Source organism: Solea solea, chromosome 18 (assembly GCF_958295425.1).
Source record: "Solea solea chromosome 18, fSolSol10.1, whole genome shotgun sequence".
NCBI lineage: Eukaryota > Metazoa > Chordata > Actinopteri > Pleuronectiformes > Soleidae > Solea > Solea solea.
The window spans coordinates 21,630,533-21,649,744 of record NC_081151.1 but is presented as its reverse complement, the minus strand read 5'-3'; the positions used below and the strand labels follow the sequence as shown (position 1 = coordinate 21,649,744).

Below are 19,212 nucleotides of genomic sequence, written 5' to 3'. Positions count from 1 at the left end.
GTCAGTGGCAGTCGCCTCGCGGCTCTGGAGGACTGATGAATCCCTGGACAAATGAAAAGGGCGACGGGGCTCAGCCGGTGCCGTGTCCAGAGGGGAGACGAGAGGATGTGTGAAGCTGAGAGGTATGAAACGCTTTTATCACGGGGAAAGTGTGTCAGTGATATTGTGAGCTGAAGGTTTGAAAGGACAGCTTGATGGAAATCCCAAAAACGTAAGACATTGTCTCAGTGGAATCTCACGGCGGTGTATGTTGCCACATAGAGAGGTGGGATTTCTAACTGAGTAGACAGTCTGGACTTGTAAACTTTTTCCAGACAAGAGTGTCTGAAACTGATTCCGCAGTACGACTGAAGTAGTGTCCTGCCCGATCGCCGACCACTCGGATTGTGATTCTTTCATTGCGTCGTCTCATCCCGGAGCCCCGACTGTGTTGCCCCTGAAGGTGGGGACTGTTTCATTCACCTGTCCCGCCCCTCGGTGTACCACTGAGCTTGGATCTACGAAAGCCACTGCGCGGAGAGGCTTCTTAAGAAAGAAATGGTAGTGAAAGTGGCCGGGCCACTTGCTAGATGTCACTTCAGCCTCCGATACTGTTTCCAACTCGATTGCGCTCTGTCCCGGTTCCCACCCTGGCCCAGTCAACCACGGTGTGCAACAAGGTTGTGACGTGGGCCCTCTCCTCTTGTCCATATACATGCCCCCGCGGTTGAAAGTTGCACCGCTATGCTGACGACACGAAACTCTATCTCTATGTGGTCCTCCTCTGCTACAAGTCTGTCCATTCACTTGTGTGGTGAGCAGGAGGTGAAGGGAACGCACGAAAGGAGCTGGAGTTGACAGAAACGTAGTAGAAAAGCACCACGAGAGTCCAAGAGAAAAAAGACTTTAATGTTTGTTTGTGAGCAGCAGAAATGAAAATCCAATTCCTTGTTTTGTCTTTGAACAGTGACATCACGTCAACTCCCGGGGCCAATAGGACTGTCTGGGGAACAAAGGTAGGCCTTAGGGAGTGAGTGGTATTAATTGTGCTAGGTGGAGAAAGGGGGCAATTAGTGTTGCATCACCCTCACAGGTGTTTGTGCTTGGTGTGATTGGCTCCAGGGGTGGGGCCAGCACAGGTGCAGCCAGCGAGTTGCACGGCATAAAGAGCAGAGGGAGCGCAGAAGCGGCAGCGTCTGCGGCAGCTCGTCGGACGAAGACTCAGGAGGACAAAGACAAGGGAGTCATGAATGCGGGAGTCTGAGAGGCGGGGGCCTGCGGGGGGCCCTGGCCTTTTTCTTCTGGGTGAGTCCCTCTCTGTTCTACCTGCAAACTCCTCCAAACCCCCTGGCACCATTAGCTCTTAGCATGTTAGCTTCACTTGGTCCTACAGGAAGAAGAACCACATTTCTAGTGTCACCAAAGATCCATGGCCACTCTCTGAGGCACAGCTGTGCTCTTTACACTTTGTCTTACAGGTGGCACTTCTCCCGCAACAGTAAACGTCTATTGGTCACACGTGTGTTTCCTTTTTTACTCTGCAGCAAAGTCCACATTTACATATAGGTTACAAAACAGAAACGAGTAGTCCTCTTTCTTTTGCTGAAAAACACACCAGACTCGTACATTTCTCCAGCCTTCACACTTAAAGCTCAACATCTCAGCATATTCCAATTTGAACGAAAATAACAGACACATTTACAGACAGACAGACTTCAGGGATCTTACTCTTATTTCAATCAATCACAATTTCTTCTTTACACTGGATAGATTTGCAAATTGCCACAACTACAACACCCACAAATGTGCTTCCATTTTGGTTCGTTAAAGGTGTCGGAAAAAAGAAGAAACAGCAGAGTGTTGCGTGTGGACACGTTCACCTTGACTCTCGTACAACACGGCCACAGAAAAGTCTTAACATTTCAACTGCCAGGAATGTTTTCATACATATATATACTTTTCCTGCTCTGCAACAGTCAGTGTCTCTTCGCTGTGCTGTGGACGTTATTTTCAGATGAAACAGTCGGCAACAGTTTGTTTGGGGCGGGCGTGACGTGACTCGTGAGGTGTGCAATTACCTCCCGTTAGCTCCTCTCTGTACCTAGCCGTCTTCTGCTTCCAGTCATGTTCCACAAAAAGAGATAAAGTGTGATTTTGTGACAGCGAGTGGCAGAGTCTCACCCTCCCCCCCAGGTCAGGAGTCTTGTTAGTCAGACAGGAGCAGCACGGAGCACAAGAACCAGCCGAGGCCTAGGAGGACAGACGGTCGGACGGGCTGCTCCCCGCAGTCCGACAGGCCCGGAGACGGAAGAGCCGAGTCTCCCTCGTCGCCCCACAGTCTGTCGTTCTCGTTTACCTGCGTGGAAACACAAAAGCAATCCGTCACTTTTCTCACATTATTTGACCGCGTAGGTGTAATGACACAAGAATAAACTTTGGTGGAACTCCATCTTCAATTTGCAGTTTACATTACATCGCACATTGTTCTGTCTGTCTCTCTCGAACTTTCTAATAAAACACACTATAGTACTACTTAAAAAAAAAGGCTGAAAAATATCACTGTCAAGTGAGGAGCCAAATAGTCTCCAAAACTTTGAAATACAGTGAGACTTCAACAATCACAATTATTCAAACACTTCATGGAGAAGAAATGAAAATCGTAATTGACCTTTCACTTGTCACATTTTGGATGACGTACTGTGGCAAGCGGGAACAGAGTCTCACCAAACATCCACATAACACAGCAGGTCACAAACACAACAGCTTTACCAACTGCCCAAATTTTGACTGGCCAATGCTTTCAGCTCAATACTCCCTTCTAGAAAAGGTAACCACAACAACTACAGCGGGTACAACTCAACTCTCTTTCTGAAGGTTTATTCCACATACTAGTTAGTAGTTAGAAGTTAGTAATTAGTTAGTTAGTAAATCTAACAATCAGACAGGTTCAGATGATAGATTTACAAAGGCACATACGAAAGTTAATATATAACAAAAAACCATGGCTTTCACAATGCACTTTAAAAGCAACGGTGCTTTGATACCAATTACAACGGTACGCAGACAAATCGAAAGGAAAGATTAATAGCTCTGCCTGCTACAACTCACAAGAACCCATCGCCACTCCGGTCGCTACGTAGACCCCACCCGAGGGGTCAGTCCTCCTTGACGACCCCGTCACTTAACACAGAGTCCCTAAAATGGCCAGGGCGTCGTCTCTGGCGGACGGGCCGCCTAGGACTCCCGGAAGGTGTATTAGGGAAAGTGTCACACTGGTCAGGCTGTGGGCTGTTCTCCTGCAGCAGATGAGACAAGTGGCCAATAGGCTGACAGTCTGGGATATATTCCTTCACTTTGTGAAATCATCCATGGCCACAGGGACATAGCGGCCACTGGGGGCACCAAGTGGGTCCCTTCACATGTAACTCCGCGTCACATCGACAGCTGGGCCGATAGAACCGCCGCGGACAACCTGGACAACTTGTGGCCAGAGCAGTCGCGGTACGATACCTGCGGGCAGTTGTTCCCCTGTCCAGGAGCATGCCACCTCCGATGCAATGACCTGTCATGGACCTCGAGCTTACCCCGTTGGGAGCGGTAAGCCTTTACCTCGGGTCCTGCGCAGACACCTCTGTCCACTTTGGACGCTGCTCCATTTCCAACCGTCCCTCACCAGTGTCACAGTTCCGTCCACCTCCCGCCACATTCCAAAGCCACACGAGGTCGGCGGTAGAGTGCGTCGGCATTACCGTGATGTCGCCCTACCCCGTGACGGAGATCAAACTCATAACCCTGCAGGGTCTCCAGCCGTCAAGCGACCTGACCCTCCGGCTGCTTGAAGTTCAGTAACCGGGTTAGGGAGGCAAGGTCCGTGCAGATGAGGAAGCGGTTGCCATGCAGGTACACTCCAACTGCCATGCTGCCGGCGGGTCGCGCAATAGTTCCTTTCACGGCCCGCTCTCCACCTTCCTCCTGCTGTGACAAGACACCTTCAGCAAGTATCTTGAGCCCATTGAAAGCTGTGGCACAGGAGTCTGTCCGATGGTGGAGTGGGCTGACGATGGCAGCCGGCCCTGGGAAACTCATTGGATTGGTGGCTACGCCCCTGCCACTGACCACATGGCCCACGAACTCAGTCTCTCTGGTCAGCTGGAGGAGGACACCTCTCGCAGATTAGACGAGGCCCCGTCAAGGTCATTGGCATGCAGTGACTGCGCGGTACGTCTGCCGGCACCATCTGGTGATGTCATCGAGACGACAAAAGTCCACACGAAAGCACCCGCTGCCGTCTTTGTTCTTCACTAAGACGACCGGAGCTCTTCAGGGTTCAATTACCGTAGGCGAACGGGCTGGGCAGAGCCAGTGTCAATGGAACGCCAGACCGGCCGAGTCTGTTTACGGTCTTCATTTCTGGCAGCCAACATTTCCACAAAGTCGTCAAGGAGGCATTTTACCTGGTGGCGTTGCCGCGAGTACAGGCCGTCGCAGCGACGCCGCCGTATGTTGCGTACTGCTTCCGTTGGCTCAGCTGAGAGGGAAATAGCTGGCTTGGCAGGTGGAGTTGGCTCAGGTGGTGGCAGTATAGGGTTACTGTTGCTTGGCAGGCTGGACGGTCAGACACGGGAGGGTGGTGTATGCTGGGATACTGCTGCTTGGCAGTGGCAGCGCTGATTCCGGGCCCCTTTCTTCTCCCCCCCCCCGACCAGACTGGAGCGACGCAGTCTCCGTACCAAAAGTGACGGTTGCCCTGGCCACTTCTACACAGGCCCCCCAGTGATCAGGGACCCGTGGTGATCTCTTGGATTTGGACGGATTTTGGACGACATACTATACTCTGACATTTTTTATCTGTGGACACCTGCGGCACCTCCCTTTGCCGTTGTCTGCAACTAACTTCCTTATCGTGCTCTTCAGAATTCTGTTGTACCTCTCTACCAGTCCGTAAGTCTGAGGATGGTAGGGAGTGGTCCTTATCCCGCTTATCCCCAGTAAACTATAAACTTGTGTAAGTGTCTTGGACAGGAATGCAGTTCCCTGATCTGTGAGGATTTCATGTGCTATGTCTACCCTAGACATCAGTTGCAGTAAAACACATGCAATAGCACTAGCTCTGATTTTGTGCAGGGGGGACGCTTCCGGGTATCGGGTAGCATAACCACAATGAATCTGTGACCTGACTGTGTTCTTTCCAAAGGCCCAACTACGTCCATAGCTATTCTGTGAAAAGGAACACCAATGATGGGGAGTGGATGTAGTGGTGAAGGCTTAACTTTGTGGCTACTGGTAAGCTGACAGGTGGGACATGATTTACAGTATCTTTGAACCTCACTGTATAACCCTGGCCAGTGGAAACGTGCAGCTATCATGGCCTAACGCCAACACCTTCTCTCTCAGACACTTTGGGACAATCGCCTGCTCACTGTTGCCCCCTTCAGGTTGTTGGTACAATACACCCTCGCAGATAAACTACTGCGCTCCCGATACAGATGCAGCTACACCGCTCCGCTCTTCTCCCCATCTATCTCAGTGACTTTACTAAAAGTCCCTTGTAAAGACTGATCTTCTTTCTGTAATTCACTACAATGACTGGGAACCTCCCACAAAGTTTCTTGTGACACTTCAGCAACTGGCACCTGGTCTCCCAGCTTTTGCACTGTGCCCTGCAGTTTCTCTCTCCTTCTCTGCCTGCGGCTCTTTTGCACCTTTACATGCTCAGGTAGGCTAATGTCATTCTGACTGAAGGGCATCATGTCTAGCAGTGACTTATTAGTCTCAGCTCAGACTGAGATGCTACCACGCTAACTGGCTTGGTAGACTGCACTAATTCAGGCAGTACGAGTACATCCTGTCCCAACACTACTGGCTGGCTCAACCCTTCGACTACCCCCGCATTTAGCCAAAAGGTCCGCCCTCTAACCTTCGGGCCTATCTCGGTCACAGGATACGCATGCTCATCCCCGTTGGCGCGACACACCCTGATGCGCTTTCTCTCCAGCTTCTCTGACCTGTCTATCGGATGGGACTGAACTGAGGTCTGTGTGCTGCCTGTATCTAGAAGAGCCACAGTAGCTTTGCCGTTGACATGAACTGGGACTGTCTGCACTTTGCTGACGCACTCCTCAGATTTACTACCAGGTCTGGGTACACTACACATGCCCATCTCTTTGGCCTTTTTGATGGGACACTCTCTGCTTATGTGCCCTGTGTGCTTACAGTGGTAACATACAAAATTCACTCTGCTCTGTGTGGCTGTGGGTGCTGGGGCCTGTCTGGGCTGTGACTTAGATGGTGGGTTGTATGGTGGTCTAGGCTGGGAAGTCGGGGTAGGGCGTGCAGCAAGGAACGCCTCTACCAGCTCTGCAGCCTGCTGGCCAGTCGTCGGGTTATGCTCCTTCACCCACACGTGCACATCAAGAGCCAGGGTTTGCGGATAATGCTCCAAGATGAGGAGCTCTCCGATCACCTCGACAGTCGTTCCGTCTGGCTTGATCCACTTTCTACACAAGTCCTTCAGGCGGTTGTACAGCTCTTTCCGAGTCTCTCCCGGTCCAATGTCTGGATCGCGGAACTGCTGCCTGTAGATCTCTTCGCTAATCTCGTACTTTCAGAGAACGGCAGCCCTCGCCTTGCTGTAGTCCGTGGCCTCCTGGATATCCATCGCCGTCCTGTCAGGTAAGGTACCAGGTACGCAGCCCGTTCAGCTCTTGGCCACCGATAGGCCACTGCAAGCCTCTCAAAGGTGGTGAGATACCGTTCCGTGTCGTCTCCTTCCTCCAGCTTCGGCGCGGCTGCTCTGGTCCGAGCGGCTGGAGACGGCGCTGCTCGGTCTGGTGGGTCGGCTGGTCCGGATCCTGGTTCTGGAGGTGCTGCCGGTAGTGGTGATGCCACTGGAAATGGGTCGCCATCACCCCCTGGCCGACGTTCAGCTGCACCTGCACGCTACGCCGTCTCTGCTCCTGCTTGTAGGAGTGATGCCAGGTTCAAGGTCCCCAGGTCCTCTGCAGGAGGACATCCTCTGGCGTGTCTGCTCCCGTCTTCCGGGGTTATTCTTTCTGCTCTTGGAGGGCGTCACAATCCCACCACTGCCTCCAACTGTGAAAAAGGGGTATTGCACCCCCAATTCACACACCGGACGGGACGTAACTCCGAGGATTCAAGTGAGAAAATGGGGCCGGTTTATTTACAGGTGCACACATGCAAAAATAATAACAAAAGAAGAATAAAGAAAATACTTTGAAATAACGCAAATCAAACCTGCCATTCATAGGCAAAACAAAACTCACTTGGGTAGATGTGGAAAAGGCAACCTCAGAACAAGCTGACATAGCACCATATGAAATCCCCTGAACCTCTCTACCCAGTCTCCCCACTAGCTTGAAATGTACATACATAACAGACTATACTGTGATATTTTTGACTGATTTTGGACGACATACTATACTATGACTTTTTTGGGTAATTTTACATGACATCCTATACCATAGGTGACTAATAGGCGACGTGTCATTGAATTTGGCGGAGATTACATTTTGACCAGCAAATCTTTTCTTACATTGTTTCTACCATTTCTACCGTTTCTACAAGCTACTCAGTGAAATGGACATCCTGCCTGTCTCTGATTGGCCAGTACTAGTCAGCCAATCACAGGCAGAGCAGGGCGGGCCTTCATTGAATAGAGGCGCAGAAAACAGCTGGCACTCTTTTGGCAGCGGCAGCGGCAGTGACGGGGAAAACCAGACTTTTAATCCGGAATGGACAGAGTTGTTCATGTTCATCCTTCCCTTAGGAAATCCGAAAACCGCTGTGTCTCATCTGCTCCGAGACGGTGGCAGTGGTTAAAAGCGGGAATGTGAAACGTACAGTAAGGCGCAAGGCGTCCTTTTTGCCTTATACTGTGACATTTCCTACAAAAATGTCACAAACAAGTACCAAGTTTGTTCTCTGTGTCACACATGAAGCGGGAGCCGCTGATTCAAACGCACAGTCACTCCTCGGGTCTGTGTGGTTTAAATGTTGGCTAAATTTACTGCTTTAATTAAGTCTTGACTTACGTCTCCTGTGTTGACACTTTATTCCACATATCAGGGAACAACACGTCCATGTTCAAGTATGTGTCTCTTTTTTTTTTTTGTGCGAGTGAAAAGCAGTTTAGATGACGGACGTCACAGACTGTTGAAACAATCGCGCGTGGGACGAGGCATTCGGGGACCTGACGTGAGGACGTGTAATTTGGGCTTTGGCCGTTTCCTTCTTCCTCTTTCTCCCTGGAAATAAGCGAGTGTCCTACTTACTCATTTAGCTTGTGAAGTTTATTTATATCTGTTGGCGGGCAGAGAGTCAATTATGTCATCTGCAGCAATTTTTCGGGTTCCCGTTAGGAAGCGCAGGCACGAAACAAATGTCCTCAGCCTGAAATGAAGTATATTATTTGGGAATGTCTTTTTAAAATTTGAAACAGGCTGCCCACATTAAAATGAACATTCAGCTGTCTTCATTGTACGCGGCCGCAGTAATGATGTTTACAGAACCCGATTACGCTGTCGATGAAGCAGTTTGACAATCAAACAGTCAAAGACGTGTGTGACTGAAGCCACGCGAGGTCTTCAGGATGGTTTGGTTTAAAAACTGCAACTCCAACATTGGTGTTTATGTTTCAAAGTGGACACACTGTGCTGCTGTTTGTTTTTTCAAGTTAAAGTGATAAATGAGGGATTTTGTGCTTACATAAACAAGGAAGTAAAAATGACAGACTTTTCCAACAGGAAAGTCAAGTTTGTTGTCACGGGAGTTGCTGATCCACTGCTGCCTCCTTCTCTAAGTTCAAATGTCTTATTTCATCAGTGTTTGAAATCCTTCATTTTGATTTACCTGAATGACACAAACTCACCAAACGAGGCAGCAGTGGACCAGCAGCTCCCGTGTCCCCGCAAGCTAAAAACACAGATTTTCTCTATGGACTTTGGTTGAGGAAAGAGTTCACGGTTCACAAAGTCATTTTCCAGCCAGAAAAGGCTGTTTAACAACAAGATAAAGTGATAAATTTAACAATTCATTTCCATTTTCTAAACACATTGTATGCCGTCCATGGATTTCTCTCTGTATATATCTAATAAAAGTGCTGAGACTCTCAGCCATAACCATGTTTTGCTGATATTTTAAATTGTCTCAAGTGTTTTATTCTCATTATGTGGTCTTTGGTCGACGCTCTGCTTCGTGTGCAGAATCCGTTTACTGCTGCACAGACTTAATGACCCCACAGGGATCAATAAACTTACAACCAATCTCAGAGAATCAAGGCTCCGTTCATTCAAACAAACATCAAGACACGATAAACACTCAATAGATCAGTCTTTAGTGAGCAGAGCTGCCTGCGCGGTGAGTTGACCTCGTCAGCTGACAGAAGCTTGTCACAGTGTGTGATTTAAATCTGCACAAACGCGCACAATCACCAGTGAGAACAAGGTCTAATCTCGCATATTAACCCACACTTCTTTTAAAATGCAGTCTTCAATATATTATTTCGTTTGAATGATGCGGGCCTTGGAAACCCGAGTCAGCACTTTGAAACAAACGCGCCGAGTCATCGGTTCTCAAAGCGACGTCGTCTCCGTTTGTTTGGAAAGAGAAGGAAAAAAAGATTGAACGTGACACCGCTGCGGCGCCTCCGTCTCGTCTCACCTGAGTCGGTATCTGTGCCCGCAGAATGTTCTGCTCTGTTTCCATGGAGACGGCTTGGGCGGGGGTTGTTGCCAGGAAAGGAACGTGGTCGTCCGTGGCCGGACTCGACATCCCGGGCTGACTGGCGCCGGTTTTCACGTCCGAGCCGTTTCCGAAGGCCAGGATGGCGTTTTCTAGAAGACACGAGAGAGTTTGGTTTTTAAAGAGACACGGCCGACAGCTTCATGGATCACCATGAGTCAAACTGTTTATTTTCAAACGTACGACCCATTTTTTTTTTTTTACTTCAGCATGTCATAGTATAGTCAGGCGTCCAAAATCAAGTACAAGCATTCCCAAGTGAGCTGGAAATGCTAGCAAGAAAACCATGCTAACTCAGCACTCCTGATGCTAATTCCACTATTAATTAGCATGCTAATGCATGCTAGTTAAGAACAGTGCGTTCCAGTTGTCGTCAGAATTCCTGAGTCAAAAGAACTCGGAAAGCCGAAGCAAACTCACAACCCCCCTGACTCAGGATTCCAAGATGGCTGCCCCTCATGTCGATAATGAAAACACGACTTCTGCTAATTTTACTGTTAATTAATTGCACATCAGTCTCATTTCTTTCACTGTAAATCAGTCATGCACATATTAATGTTCAAGTTTTTTTTATCTGTAGACTTTATCACCACAGAACACCGCGTAGAACGTTTGTTATTGCCAGGTTTTGCTAACGGTGGTTAGCCCGAGACACATTAGCATCCATGTTTTTTTCTGACGCAACCATCACCTCAATTTGTGAGAGAAGAGAGAACTTATAGAGCCTTACATCTTCTTTACATGATATTTATTAGTGTGTATTCATGGGAACTATGCAAAAGACGTAACGCAACCTGTTCCATCATATTTACAGTCAGTATATTGTTTTCCCCAACGTTCATGATTTGATTATTTAGAAATAAAAAATGAAAGTTTGAGTTGTTTCTCTTCTACTGCTCTCGGAAATGTATGCAGTGCTTCTTTTTCAGAGAGCCCATTTATAATAACGGAAGTTCAGATTCTTCCACAAACACACACATTGTGAAGCCTTTTCTGGGCCACCAGTGCGAAAAATTGCCTAAAAGATATGTAACATATGTTATTCATGACTAGGGAGTAAAAATAATATTCCTTTTGGCTAAAAGAAATAAAATACTGCCTGTCTGCAATTCTATTCTACATTCTGCTGCTGCTTGACATCGCAACAAGGGAGAGAGGAGTGTTGTGAGAGCAGGAATTTCACTTCTGGGCGTGAAAATGGAAAAAATCAAGGCGGAAAAGCTTCGTCTTCTTGGCCAAACACTCGTCAGCGGCAGATTTGGGTTTTTAATGACAGAAATTTCAGAGGCGAGAGCTGCTATTAATCAGATTTACGAGTTATGCCACTTAACTCAATGTCAAGATCCTTCAAAAAGAGAATGGAACAATGATGAATTATGAGCCGCGTTAACTTGAAAAATCCACTTTCGGTCAGAAAACACAGTTGAATAGTTTGCCTTGAAGAGCCGTGGGGTTGCGTTTGTGGGGCTACAAATTATACAGTGGTCGTACACCGTCATAGTCCAAAAAAATCACAATTTTTACCCCGCCAGGTACAAGAAGAGCGAGAATAAATTGTTAAGAGAGGTATGAAATGTTCATACCTCATAAAATATATGTGCCTGCTCAGGTCTACGATACCATAAGAATGTGTTCTCCACCGCCGGAGACTGAAGTTTGTAATCTGCTTTTTTTTCCTGCACCAAAGTCCATCAAGAAAATCAGCACAAGAGGAGATTTTCTCTGTGCACTTTGGTGCGGGAAAGTGAGCGGTTCACAAACAGAACAGAACAGGCTACAGGACAGCAAGATAAAGTGGCAAACACGTTCTGAACACACTGTAAACTCAAGAAGGCATAAATCTTCTTCACTGAGCCTTTTGTCGAGTGGCTAAAATCTGCTGGCAGCAATGTTTTCACTGAGCCAGGTCCAGGTCCCACGTGGCAGAACAACAGAATGTAAACTAACTGTGTGTCAGTGCCTCATAATTATTTACCCAGCGCGTGCGACGGCTGAGTCACATCCTCTCGCCACACAATGGCGCGGTTAAATACATTCTGATTTGCACGCCAGCAGCGAGCAATCATGTTCTGCAAAAGCAAAAGCAAATAAAGAAAAATGAAATCAACTTTTTATACCCACAGCGCTTTGTGCCGACACTTGAGAAAAAAAACACCTTACACTGTGGATTGAAACTTTGTTTCAAACGCGTTGTTGCGTTATGTTTGAAGTGTGTTTGGCGGACGGCGTTAAAGGTGATAAAAAGTGGATTTTTAGGCTAAGAAAAGTGTGTAAAGTCGCTAAATATGCACACGGGAAACGGCACGAAACTTAAACTTAACGTACAGTCCTCGCGTATGCACTACAGCGTTTTTTGAGTCGTTTATTTTTTTTAACGGGGGGATCTTTTTGAAAACGGAAGAGAAAATGATCGTTTACGTTTCACGCCGTTTACGTCTGAACGTGGACTTGGAGCAATCGCCCCTGCGGGAGACCGGGGGAGGAACACCCTCATGATATATATACAACAAAAAAAAAAATAGATATATATATATATACTGTATATATATATATATATATATATATATATATATATATATATATATATAGGCCAGTATTTTATTATAGTTTTGATGGATGAATGTGGAAACTTTTTAATGAAACCTCTGGCAGTTTGTCACAGACTCTCACTGCACTGAGGGGATGATTGATGTTTAGTCTTATCTCCACGTCGTTAAAGAGAAAATTTAGGGGCGATGCTCGGTGTCCTTTTCTGTCTCTTTTGGGACACTTTTTGGTTTTTTTGGGTTACTTTGCAGTGTAGTCAGTTATTATCAAAGACCTTCTCGATCAGGGGACGCACAGGACAGCCAACAGGAGGCGGCTCCTCCTGTCATAAGACAGATTTCATGTGGGGTTTTTTTACACAAGGATCACCGTCGCTAATTTGTTGTTACAGTTGCACATTTAACGACAGCGACTCAGCGAGAGTAAATCTTTGGGAGATGGTTTATTTTACAGTTATAGAAGGAACAGGTGTTCGGAGCAGATGCTTTCCAATCCTCTCCCGACGGAGACAGAAAGCGCTTCATGAGCGTCACTATTAGAATTACAAACAAGTGCATAATTAAGGCGATTACTGAGGAGGGACAAACACTTTATTCCCCCCCTAAAAGTTTCACGTTTAAAATATTCTAAATAAAACAGTCGCGAGGATCACGCGTCGTACGTACTTTCCAAACTATAACTAAGTTACTGCAGCTGGGCCACGAGAGGTCACAATAGCTTCAAAATCACTTTCATCATTGTTGATTATCCAAAGTTTACGGTATGTATTGATTGTTATGGGCCATTTATGGAATATGAATAATATACAGCAGGGATCAGCAAGTAAATGTGGTCAAGGGCCAAGTTTTATGTAAGCAATTGAATATTTGGGTCAAAACATCGTAAAGTGAGTCTTAAAACGTCTTCAGTCACAAACAAAAACCCACGTTTGCTGCCTTAAACTAACAATAATGTGGACGTCTTTAATCAGCAGCTTGTTAAGAAGACAAATGCATGTGGGACACGTGCTGTTCATATTTACTGCGCATCATTTCAATTTGAAGAATTACTGCTTCTTCTTCTTTGAGCCAAGTAGTTATTTTACGGACATTTACTCCCCAACCTGGCTGTCTCCATGACAACAGCAGTGTTATTATTTAAATTTTTCAAACTAGTTTAGGTTAACCGTCAATTGTAGCAATAATCTAATCATAATCTATTTCAATAAATTCATATCTTTTCAGAATAAAAGCTCTGAATTTGTTAAATCCTCTGCAGGGCCCAGATACTGTTGCCGGCGGGCCAGTTTTGGCCGTAAACTAAGAACTCTGAATTTAATTAGCTACAAATGGATTTTTGCTCAATTTTTAGTCGCCTGTAATGAAGTGATAAAGACAATGACGAAGACCTGCAGTGAGTAACAGTAGCGTGTGAATTCTGTGTGAGTTTTCCACACAAACCAGACTCGATGAACGCATGATGAATTCATGTCCCGTAAGCGTCAGTTTCCACTCTGTGAACGCGGCTGCTCGACAGCAATTACATTTGCATGAAAGTCATTTCAGTAAGAACACGGGAAAAAAAAAAAAAAACTCATCTATTAAAACACACCCTTTTTTTTATATTCGCCATTTCCTCGGCTAAAAACCTCCGGATTCCAGAAGCGACTCGCCGGTTATTAGCGATGGGATTTCAGAGCCTACAGTAAAGTATCAGCGCGTGACACACAAACAGTCATTTCTCGGAGGATCCACGACGGATCGATCGGTCCTCCTCAGACAGGTTCACCTTTTGCAAAACAAAATTATGCAGCAATCGATGCTGAGTCTTTATCCGAATCCCTCTAGTAACTAAACCCTGACCCACTCTAGTCAAGTCAAGTCAAAAACAATAAAATATTGACATAATAAAGTAGTGAAATGGTAAAAAACTACATAGAAATGTCCAGGTTGAGTATTTTTATCATGAAGTGAAGGCCAAGGACAAGAGGTGGCTCTTTAACGGTGATTTGAAATGTTTCCACGGGCAAATGGTTCCAAAGTTTAGGGGCAGCTACAGAAAAGGTCCAGTTTTTAGTCGGGATATTGGCACTAAAATCTAAAAGCAGCCTGTTGTTGGACCTCAAAGCTCAGGACGGAGCGTGAAGAAGAAGAAGTTCATGGTGCCAAACTGTTAAGAACGAAGAGGAAGCCAGTGGAGGATTTTAAAAAGGTGTTAGACCACAGACACCCGACATGAGAAAGCACACGTTGGGATCTCGCAGAATCTCGCGTGACTTCAGAATATAAGCAGACATGGAGGCGGACTCGTCAGTTAACAGCTGATGTTTGGTGCTACAAACCAAAATGATTCACTTTTAATGATTCATTTTTTATACGGCGCAAAGAAACCAGAGAATATTCACATTTAAGAAGCTGAAAAATCAGAAAACTAATTCTTTAAAACATAAACTCAAACTGATTAATCAGTCAGTCAGTCATCATCTACCGCTTTATCCTCAACCAGAGGGTCGCGGGGGGTGCTGTGCCAATCTCAGCTACATCGGGCGATAGGCGGGGTACACCCTGGACAGTTCGCCAGTCCATCGCAGGGCCACACACAGATAGAGACAAACAACCATTCACTCTCACACTCACTCCTATGGTCAATTTGGAGTGTCCAATTTACCTATCCCCACATTGCATGTTTTTGGACTGTGGGAGGAAGCCGGAGTACCCGGAGAGAACCCACGCACACACGGGGAGAACATGCAAACTCCATGCAGAAAGGCCCTTGTTCCAAACTGATTAATCGATTTTCAAAATAGTCATTGACTTAAAATGGCAATTGCAGTGAATTGAACTTGACTTAAAGTGTTTGCTTGTCTTAAAAAGATGAGACAAGTTCACATCATAAGAAGTTAATGTCTTGTGATTTAACACATACTTAAGGTTAAGTCAAGTTTACTAAACTTTCCGTCCCCCGGTGTGAGCGTGGCTACAGAGACGGAGCAGGTGGACGGGTTGGACCCGTGCACTTTTGTTTGCCGCAGCTAATGAGAGAACGCCGACGTTTCAACGGAACAGAAGCCAGTCGATAGTGAGGGAAGCAGCTTGAGCGGCACAGCTGAGAGGTGTGGATACATCAGCACCTTACAGCGGAGGCTGTGGACCGGCATGCTAATGGCGCTGTGGGTCATTAGCATTTGCTGGGGCAGGTGGGGAAGTGGTGCCGCTGTGCTTAAAGTGTGCAGTTAGCGCTGTGTTGCGCGCACTGATCCCCCGCGGCAGCCTGACAGATGAGAGGGCGGGGTGCGGGGCGGGTGGGGGTGGTAGCAACTCCAGCTGGTCGCTACTGTTCCCGTCCACCCACCGTCACGCAGGGATGAAGTGTCAGCTGATATCTTCAGTGGTAAGTTGTTGTGACGGTTTCTTTGTAAATGTTTGGACACGGCTGTTGGAGCGCCGCCATCTCGTATTTCTTTGACTTTCTCCCCGAGGCCTTTTTCTTTTTCTTCACAGGTTCGTCCTGAAGACGCGGCGCGGAGTAAATCCTGTGCAGTCGGTGAACGCTCGACCGGATCCTCAACCCCACTGATGTTTTTGTTTCTGGTTTCCTTGCGGTTCTTACTGAAACCCCAATAACACTGGTCAAAAAACCCACTAAACCCTGTTATGACCATCATGATATTCAGGCCGCATGGATTTATTTCGGTTCTACGGCTGTCGGATTGTCACTAAATTAGTGTTTCTATCACTTTTTCGATATCTGGCAGGATTACGGTAATGAGAAGCGGACGACGCACTGGAGTTTATCCCTGGTTATTATTATCATTATTATTATTGTTGTTATTAATATTAGGTCTAGATTACTCGAGAATTCCTGTAATTGTTTTTTTCTCCCCAAATGATCGGATTTTTGAGTGAAAAAGGATGAAAATTAGCACGCAAACCAGAAGCAGAACTAATTAGAAGCAGACACTAATTTGCACAAAATTCCACTAAACTTGGTGGAAACATGTCACAACTCAAGACCTCAACTCAACAGGAAGTCGACCATTTTTGAATTTGGCGTCCATGAATCTTGGTGATTTGCACGTTTTCAAACTCGTTGCAGCACGTTTATCGTAGCAACAACAAAAAAGTGTTGTACATTTGTACAAGACACATCAAAGATGAAAAAGATTTCAAGAGGTTTCGGAGATTCAAAACGGCGGTCAGAATTTACCTAAAAATTTAGATTATCAATTAAGAAGTGCTAATATGGGACTTTTGATTTAAAATTTCTTAAAAAACTGTACAGTAAAAATGTCAGATTTACTGTATGCTAGTAGTCATAGAAGTCCTGAACACAACCTAGTTAGTCCAGAACTTATGGAAATGGCTGTTTTTTATTACATCTCATACTTGAAATTGTTGATCAGTTATATGGGACTTTTAACTTAGAAATTCTCTAAAACTGTACAGTGAAAAGATTTTAAGTATGCTAATTTATTCATGGTTTATTTGACATGGACAGTGCACATTAATAAACATACAATGTAAATGTGCCAGAATTTGCCAAAATGGCTATTTTACATCTGTTGTCCATGGACCAATGTTAACAGGTCAGATGCATACTAATGCATGCTAGTAGTCATCAATGTCCTGAACACAACCTAGTCAGTCCAGGTCAGAACTTTGTTGAGAAATTGTTGTTTTATTATATCTCAAATTTGAGATTGTTTATGAATTGAAAAAAGTGCAAATACATGACTTAACTTGACATTTTTCAAAAAACCGACAGTTCAAATGTCAGGCCTTGATGAAAGGGGGGAAATCTCTTCAAGAACATAACACAATCCAGTTTGGATTATACCGTCTTTGCTGCTGTTTATTTACCCATCGCAGGACGAATACGGGATTATCTTGTTGTCAGCCATGACAGACACTGCCATGCTCGCCTCCATTCAACAGCCAGACGAAAATTCAGAAACAAATGAGCTTCATCTCCGTCTGTCCTCTCAACACACTCCGTTTTCAGAGCATGAATAAGTCCAGGGCTGCTATTCTGCATAGTGATGCGGTTATTATCACTGCAATGAGGAGGTACAGCGGGGTGACATCTGTTTTTAAAACCTGAACGCGCTCACTCCAGGGAGGACATTTTCTGCAGGGTTTCTTTTTCCTCCTTTTTCTTTTTCGCCACCCCCTCCATCTGCAAACCGGCGCATTCTTCCCTGCGACGATTCTCTCTGTCCACCCCATTAGTTCTGAGGCAGAAAAGCAAATTACGCTCAATTACAAAGTCATCAAAGGCCATCTGAAGTCCTGTCCCAGCAAGCAGACCCCAGAGCGGCAGCACTGGGGCTGTGCGGAACAACAACGCTGAATCCGGTCACAAAGAAGACGGCGACGCCAAAAGAGACCAACGAGGATTCATTTTAATTGAAAACGGTCGCCGCCCACTTCAACAGAACCAGAGAGAGAGTTCTGGCTCGACTCAGCATGTACGACATGTCCTTACTCTCTGCTCGTTGTGATTATGTGAGGGACGTGGGGAAAAGAGAATCATTCACAGGGCGGTTCTCTTTTCCCAATAATTGCCCCAAATCATTACGTACATTTTCCTTCCAAAAATAGAGGCTCGAGCAAACGAGACTCAGCTCAAATTTCCCATTAGAAACCCACTCGTGCACATTATCACGTACGCTCTGTTTGGCTGCAGCCGTTGTTTTCTTTTTGCTCCGTCAGGAGGAGAGAGGAGTGCGACGCTTTGTTCAGGCGCAGGGAAATGAGGGGCCACTCGGAGGAGCTCACGGTAAACATCGCACAGGAGGAGCTGCCGTCGCAGGTCTGAGTCCTGACTGCAGGACGCACATGAGCGGTTCTGCAGGAAAACAAGGCATCCATCAACCCGGCTGGAGAGCGCGTGGCGGTCTGAACTCTCCGCAGGGCTGATGGACATTTCACTTACTGTCTGGAGTCAGTGTCGTGGAGAACGAAAACATCTTAGCAAATGTTTGTCATTAAGTTACAAACACTGTCGGGGGAGGTTTTAGATATTTCGAGATGTTTGGAGCACACAAAGGTGCTGCAGCAGGGCTAAATCTGCATTTTTAAGAGATGGGTTGGTTTAAGGAAGTAACTTGAATGTGCCACGGACTGAATCTAGTGTCTTAAAGCAGCTCTGACTCTTTGAAGGCTCTGAATTCTACACAACTCTGTGAAGAAAAGCATTTACTCTTGTACAAAGCTTAAGATCCCGAGCGGGGAGCGCTGGTGCCAATCCCAGCTGACATAGAACAAAAGTCGGGGTCACACCGTGGACAGGTCGCCAGTCCATCACAGGGACAATCAATAACGTATGTCAGGAGCACGGTCAAAAACCGAGTGTGCTCTACCAGCTCCAACTCTCTTTTACAAGCACAGGCACCACAGCAATCCTCCATCCAGCCAATCGGAAGCTGGGGCCGGCTCTAATCAACAACTAACCACACCTAACCAGGTTAATAATGCGTTGAAATATTGATTTGTGTCCCCTTGTCCTTATTGCAACTACACAAGCAAGAACCCCAAAAGCAACCAACCCAGCCCTAAAGTAGAATAACAACATATTTAACATAAAGAATATTTATAGTTGCTGACCACTGTTCTATAGTCAAATGAAAAGTTAAGAATGAGCAGATCTCTGTAAAGTCACTGTATCTCTGACACACGGTGGCTCTCTATCGGTCTGTTGTTTATGTCGTTCTTGTCTTTGATTCAACAGTTAATGAGAATAAGTGCAATGGAAACAGTTAAATGAGGAAGTTTAGTAAACACGAGACTAAAAATTCATCCTGCCTGACGATCACACACCCTGGTATATACAGTAAAACAGTACTTCTAATATTTCGCTGAACAGCAGTGGATGCATAAACTGGTGCATAATTAAGCATGTTCTCTTATTTGATTGTGGTTTGAGTTCTGCTGACCTTTCACCTCTCAC

At 46.1% G+C, this 19,212-nt stretch overlaps 1 protein-coding gene across 3 annotated transcripts in view; it reads right to left on the bottom strand.

Annotated features, from left to right (window-relative positions):
• Nucleotides 1–867: 867 nt before the first annotated feature.
• gfra4a (GDNF family receptor alpha 4a) overlaps nucleotides 868–19,212 on the bottom strand; it is a 188,973-nt gene continuing 170,628 nt past the window's right edge. For all 3 annotated transcript variants that reach the window (XM_058616173.1, XM_058616171.1, XM_058616172.1), the window contains exons 7-8: nucleotides 9,658–9,830; nucleotides 868–2,335 (exon numbers count right to left, since the gene is read on the bottom strand). In XM_058616173.1, coding sequence (XP_058472156.1) covers nucleotides 2,186–2,335; nucleotides 9,658–9,830 — 323 coding nt within the window. In that variant the 3' untranslated portion in view covers nucleotides 868–2,185. The remainder of the gene's footprint in view (nucleotides 2,336–9,657; nucleotides 9,831–19,212) is intronic.